Source organism: Gossypium arboreum, chromosome 3, assembly GCF_025698485.1.
Source record: "Gossypium arboreum isolate Shixiya-1 chromosome 3, ASM2569848v2, whole genome shotgun sequence".
NCBI lineage: Eukaryota > Viridiplantae > Streptophyta > Magnoliopsida > Malvales > Malvaceae > Gossypium > Gossypium arboreum.
In genome coordinates, this window is record NC_069072.1 from 76,674,658 (window position 1) to 76,682,018 (window position 7,361).

The following is a 7,361-nucleotide window of genomic DNA, read 5'->3' on the forward strand; positions in this document are numbered from 1 at the left end:
TAAGATAATAAATTGCCTTCTCCTTTTTCCCTGACTCGTCATGCTGGCCAAGCACACATCCCATAGAATTACTGAACATTGACAAGTACAATATTAATGGTTTATCTGGGCTAGGTGGAGACAATACCAGAGCATTCACCAAATACTGCTTGACCTTTTCAAAAGCATTCTGGCATTCCTCATCCCAAGTACCTTGATTATGCTTTTTGAGGAGGCGAAAGATAGGATCACATTTCTCAGTTAGTTGTGAAATAAATCGAGCGATGTAATTCAACCTTCCTAGGAATCCTCGAACTTTCTTCTGAGTACGTGGTGGAGGTAACTCTCGTATGGCTCTGACCTTGTCTGAGTCGACTTCAATTCCCTTTTCACTGACTACGAAGCCTAATAACTTTCCTGATCTGGCTCTAAAGGTACACTTTGCTGGATTGAGCTTCAACAAAAATTTCCTCAACCTCAAGAACAATCTTCTCAAGACCTCAATGTGTTCTTTTTCTGTATGCGACTTGGCAATCATATCATCAACGTATACTTCAATATCCTTATGCATCATTCGTGGAATAAGTTTTCCATGGCCCGTTGGTATGTTGCCCCTGCGTTTTTCAGTCCAAACGGCATTACTTTGTAGCAAAAGGTACCCCATAAGGTTATGAAGGTGGTTTTATCCATATCCTCTGGATGCATCTTTATCTGATTGTATCCTGAGAAACCATCCATGAAGGAAAACAACGAATATCCTGCTGTGTTGTCCACCAAAGTGTCTATGTGTGGCAGAGGGAAATTATCTTTAGGGCTAGCTTTATTTAAATCTCTATAATCAACACACATTCATACCTTCCCGTCTTTCTTAGGAACTGGTACAATATTAGCTACCCATTTGGAGTATTTCACTTCTTGCAAGAATCCTGCATCGAACTACTTCTTGACTTCATACTTTATTTTCAGAACAATATCTAGCCTCATTCTGTGCAACTTCTGTTGGACTGGCTTACAGTCCTGTCTTATCGGAAGACGATGTACTACAATGTCAGTACTCAATCCGGGCATATCCTGATATGACCAGGCGAAGATATCCTTGAATTCTCGAAACAACTTAACCAGACCATGCCTTGTGTCCTCAGTAATCAGTATTCCAATTTTCAACTCCTTCCCTTCCTCTAGGGCTATATTCTCTATTGCCTCTTTCTTATGAGGCATGATTTGTTTCTCCTCTTGCTTTACCATTCTTAACAGATCAAGAGATATGTCATAATCTTGAACATCTTCAAAATCCTGAGGTTCCTCTAAACACATGTCTTGCTCGCAAGAGAAATCAGGAGTTGTAGTATCAATGCTCATATCATTGATATTTAGGGATCTGAGAAGTATAAAGAATATATAAAGAATGAATGAATTTAAGAATAATTATTTATGTACTATGAATGAAAGAATAAGAATTGTCAAAATTTGATGGAATATTAATTGATAAAAATGAAGCAATACTCGTTTGAATAAATAAAAAAGTTATGTCTTATTAAAAAGATGATAAACGATCATAAGCCTATTTCAAAAATGTAATCTTATTACTCCTAGGCTTTAGAATAATAAGAATGTTTGAGAATTACTCTGAAAAATTCCTAAAAACTACAGGAAGTTCTTCTGCAGTCCAATTGTTTAGAGAACTTCCCGATTCGTAAGGGCGAATGCCCTCAAGGTTTCTTTGCTCTGGTCCTTCGTCATGCACAGCATTAATTTGATGACTCTCCTCTTCAAGTAATCCTCTTGATATGGAGGTTTTAGATATAGAAGGGAATGTCATCAATTCCCACCCCACTTCTCTTCCATCTAAGCGTGCTCTTCTCCTTTCTTGGTGCTTCTCAATGTCCTTCCTCCTTTGCTTATAGTCTGGTTTGAAACTCAAACCAAAGCGGTCCTTTTTCTCAATCATCTTTGGGATCTGAATCCCTCCTTGCAGATACCTTCCTAATCCTTTTCCTGGTAAGGCTCCCCTTTCTGCCATCATTTGTAGAGCCATCCTTGTAGCTCTTGCCATCCTTGGCACTGGTAACTCACTTTCTTCTGAAATGAAGGTGGCATTTACAAACTCTAAAGAGCGAAAGGAGCACTCAATAGATTCTTCCTTCGCCTCAACATAGGGGGCCTTGCTAATGACTGCTGCTATAATGTCCTCATCTGCATTGATAGTTATTAACCGTCCATCTGTCAATAACTTCAATTTTTGGTGCAATGAGGAAGGCACCACTCCTGCCGAGTGTATCCATGGCCTCCTCAATAAACAATTATAGGAGGGCTTGATATCCATTACCAAGAAATCAACTTCATAGGTATTTGGCCTAATTTCTAAAGGGATATCAATTCGTCCCATCACTTTTCTCTCGGTCCCATCGAAGGCTCTTACCACATTGCAACATGTTTTCATATGCGAATTATCAATGGGTAATCTATTCAATGTAGATAATGGAAGGACGTTCAAAGTTGACCCGTTATCAATGAGTACACTTGGAAGCGTGTATCCCTTGCACCGAGTAGTGATGTGCAAGGCCTTGGTTGATCCTATGCCCCCAGATGGAATTTCATCATCATTGAAGTAGATGAAATTGTCCGTGCTAATATTATTCACCTACCGGTCCAGCTTGTTAACGGATATGTCATGGGTGACATATGTTTCGTTAAGCACCTTCATCAATGCTTCCCTATGCGCCTCAGAACTTAGAAGTAGAGCCAATCTTGATATCTGCGAAAGTGTCGCTACACAACCGCTTTTCGACCACACTATACTCGCTATGCTTAAGGAACTTCAGAAATTCCTTAGCTTCCTCCTCTTTTACCGGCTCCTTGACGGGCATTTCAACTTCTTTTTCTTTCTCCACACTAGCATTCCTTGTTTTTGTGGACTCCTCTCTGATGCCTACAACATCATACCGCTTCCCACTCCGCGTATGAGAACCCTCAATTTGTACATCCTTGGACGCACTGGCTACATCTTCTTTCTCCGGTAATGACACATGGCAGTTATAACTCCATGGTACCCTTTTGTTATCCTTATAAGGAAAGGATACAGGTTTATGGATTACGACCTTGGGCCTGTTTTGTGCCCCTATTTCATTATTTCTCGTCAAGGAAATAATAATTCTCGGCCGGCTGGTTCCTTGTTGTTCATCTTCCAATACATTTATTTCCCTTCTATAAGAGCTTTCTTCAAAAACTTGTAGCTCTTTATTATCAATGAAGCCTTGCACCAAGGCTTTGAATTCTTCACAATTTTGGGTCTCATGACCCTCTTTTCCATGGAACTCACAGTAGTTCCTCATTTCTTCTCTTTCTTTCTCAGAGGTTATCAGCCCTCTCTTCGCCATCTCTTTCCAAATTACCTTCAAAGGTATTCTTACCTCAGCAACACTTTCCTTAATTATTTCTTCCTTAGTTTTATCAATGGCATTCACTCCTTGATTGCCATGATCTGGTAACAGATTTTCAGTGTTAGGAGTACTGTCGAATCTCACGACCCCCATCTTGATAAGCCTCTCCACGGCCTTCTTAAATCTAGTGCAATTTTCAATTGAATGCCCCGGTATTCCTGCATGATATTCGCACTTAGCATTTGCATCATACCACTTAGGGTACGGTGGCTGTAACGGTTTCAAGTGAAATGGAGCAATGGCATGTGCATCGTATAAGCTTTGATAAAGCTCACGATACGTCACAGGGATAGGCGTGAATTGTATCCTCTCTGAATTCTGTCTTGATCCCGATTTCTGTCTTTGAGTACTTTGCTGCCCAGCCGTAGCCACTTTGGGCTGACTAACTGTAACTGCCTTCGAATTAAAGTTACTTGTGTTGTTCACCTTATTGTCTTTTCTTTTTGGGGCCGATCTTTTGGCTACTTCCCCCTTAATTTTTCCACCCCTTATGACATTCTCAATCATTTCTCCTGCCATGACTATGTCTGCAAAACTTTTGGTAGTGCTTCCAATTATGTGAGTAATGAATGGAGCCTTCAAAGTGTTGATGAACAATATGGTGGTTTCTTTCTCCAACAGTGGTGGTTGAACCTGTATTGCCATCTCTCTCCATCTCTGTGCGTATTGCCTGAAATTTTCATTAGGCTTCTTTTCCATGTTTTGCAGGATGATCTTATCAGGGGTCATGTCAGTCACATGATTGTACTGCTACATGAAGGCTTGTGCGAGATCCTTTCATGAACTTATTCTAGCCCGGCTCAACTGATTGTACCACCTGGCTGCCGCTCCTACTAAACTGTCTTGGAAATAATGGATCAACAGCTGATCATTGTTTACGTACCCGGTCATTCTTCTACAAAACATCATAACGTGAGCCACTGGGCAAGTAGTCCCATTGTATTTTTCAAACTCTGGCATCTTGAATTTGTGTGGAAGAACCAAATCTGGGACCAAGCTTAGGTCTTTGGCATCAACTCCCTGATGCCCTTCAGCACTTTCTAAGGCCTTAAATTTCTCCTCCAACCGTCGGCAATGTTCTTCCAACTATTTTGCATCCTCGGCTCTCAAATCTTCCTTTTCAGCTATATCTAAATCAGGAATGAGAGGATTGGTAGGGTTATCGCCTAAATTGAATCCCGAGCCAGTTGGGAAATTTATAAGGATCCCAGCATCAACTTGACCCTGTTGAGGCCTTATTGTGACAGATGGCCCATGAGGATATGCCTCAGATTGAGTTTGTATGTGAGGTGGAGTGAAACCAGGAGGAGGACCCTCATTCTCTTCTCCAGCAATTGCCATGGGAGCCTTTCCCTTATCAGTGGCCCTCAGTAGTTGAGCCATCTCAGCCATCATGTTCTTCTGAGCTTCCAGCATATGCTCCCTCATATCGTTTTTCATTTTTGCCAATTGATCTTGCAATTGGTCTTGCATGTCCTTCTGTAGCTGCTCAAATCTTTGATCCATATTCTTTGACTTAGCGCGTGTACTGTAAGGATGTGTTGCTTCCAGATTTCCTTTTTCTTACTCTCTTTCTCCCTTTAAATTTTAACTAATTAGAGTCTTTCTATAAACTTGAATGCATATGATGTAATGAAATGCAAATGCATGAATGCAAAAAGATGTCGATTTTGACTCAGTTTCATTTTAGAAAACGTTATTTAAGGAACAAAAATCTTTTCATAAAACAAATTACAAATACACTTTTGCCCGTAGGCCTAGAGTCTTAACCCTATCTAATAACAATGCTAACTTTCGTCCTTTGTCTGATGATGACTCATACATCATACTCAGCGTTCTAGCTTGTGTTGCCAACTCCTGCAAGTGTTCAGCGACCTCTCGAATCTGAATTAAGGCCTCTCCCATGATATGATCTCTATTTCCCACTTGACTCTGAATATGGTGAAGTTCTCCCTTCCACTGTTCTTCTCTTGCCTCGAGCTACTCAATCCGTGACTCACAGCCCTGTAGTGCTGCTTCTAACTCTCCAAATTATACTTCATATTCTCAATCTTGTCCAAGCTTGCCTTTAACTTGATTGCAAAGTTACGACTTCGGTAATAATGAAGGGATAGTCCGAGCTCTGACACCTTAACTTTTAACCCTTGATTTTCCTTCTCTAGGGCCTAATTACGAGACTGCATTTCTTGGAACTTTTTCTCCCAATACTCAACCTTGGCTCGTTCTTCTTGAATCTCTTGTTGCCATTGCTCTGAAGATCTCCCTAGTTCGACCCTTTTCAGTGTCATTTGAGCTTTCTTATAATGTGTCTTTAGGTCATCTCGATCTTCCTCGACCTTTCTCTTTTCCTTTTTCATCTTCTTGACTTCCATCTTTTGAATGTCAACATCGAAACTTAAGCACATTTTCTCCTCTTCGAGCTTTCTTTTCTAGCTCTAAATTCTTTCTCTCGAACTCTTGCTTCATAACCTTCATCTTATAAGATCACTCGCAAGTTCTCCTCTAATGATCGAGCCTCTCCTAAAATCGGCCTAGGGATATTATCATTGAATCTCTTACTAAACCAGCCCTTATACTCGAGGGTTGACGTCGAACCTTCAGTCAAAATCTTCATACATAAAGGCTTCTTCCAAGCCTCAGAAATCTCTCGCATCCTCTTCTTATAGTGATCTCCTTTGTAAGAGAAATCACTCTGAGCTAGACCCTGTGTAGCTGGTATGAACTGCCTCGCTCGATATTGCCTTAAAACAAGCAACGGTGTATATTCAACAACTCCCCAAATTCCTGGCAAAGGGACCCAATCAAAACTGCCTCATCGATAAAGGACTTCACTAGGAACTAACCAAGGAGCCTTCCACATAATATCTTCCTCTCGAAGATTCTGAAGAATGTCTAACCATCTCTCCTTTGAAATGTCATCTCTCCTATGTATGTCCGCTGCTTCCTTTTGAGGGAGAATAACCCTCAAAGAAAACTCGGCAAGGAACCCTATCGAGCTTCTAGAAGTGACTATGAAACCAATCTAACAGCAACTGTGCACATCCAATGAATCTTCCTTCACCAGCTCTTCGACATGCGCTCAAGGATCTTATCATCTCAGCTAGGATCGCAGGCACAGGCGTATTCTGTTTACTAAGTCGATCAAACAAATCTCCGTCCGACTCATCTATGTGCCTCAACGCCTTCGGGAAGATCACCATGCCATAAATGCTCAAAGCTAGTACGTCGACATTTTTTTTCACATCTGGATGCGTCAATATCAAATCCCTTAAAATGGCCCACGGAATGCATTTACTATCACCCTTTTGCTGCACACGAGCTACAGCCTACTGCTCACTCATCCCAGTAATCACCACCAATTTCTTCGTAAAAGTTGAAAGGCTAGCAGTCCTAACATAAGCCTTGTAACCATGAATCCTTGAACAACGCAGTAAAGTCATATACTTCTCTAAAGTAGGTACAAGATCAACATCACCAAATGTAAAGCAACTATAAGCAGGGTTCCAGAACTGTACCATAGCTCGAAACAAGTGTCTATCTACCTTGACGTCTAGAAAATATGGAAGATCTCCATAACTCTGATAGAAAAGCTGCTTAGCATCATCATCCCACTGAGCCCAAATGTTTCTCAGCTCATGCAACTCATTCTGCATCGAATTAACACGAGTGAAGTCCCGTAACTCTGACGTATACCCCTCGGTGACACTATCTCCTTTCTCTAACTGGGTTTTCTCTGACCAGGTACAGACAGAAGCATTGTCCTCCACTTTATTAAGGTATTCCTTCCTCATTACATAACTTTCTAATCTAGAAATCGAGCCTTAAATCGACACCTTTAAATGCGGAATGACATGCAATGACAACAAAACAAAAATAGTAAGTCAGTATCATATATATAGGAAAATGATAAACAAATCCTTATAAGGGAAATTTTCTAAAGGT

The 7,361-nt window shown here is 40.8% G+C and overlaps 1 protein-coding gene across 1 annotated transcript; it reads right to left on the bottom strand.

Annotated features, from left to right (window-relative positions):
* Positions 1 to 2,702: 2,702 nt before the first annotated feature.
* Positions 2,703 to 4,148, bottom strand: LOC108484815 (uncharacterized). The gene is made up of 2 exons (XM_017788711.2): positions 3,695 to 4,148; positions 2,703 to 3,577 (listed from the first exon to the last, which is right to left on the bottom strand). Exons 1-2 carry the CDS (start codon positions 4,146 to 4,148, stop codon positions 2,703 to 2,705), a joined length of 1,329 nt encoding a protein of 442 aa, XP_017644200.2.
* Positions 4,149 to 7,361: the final 3,213 nt, after the last annotated feature.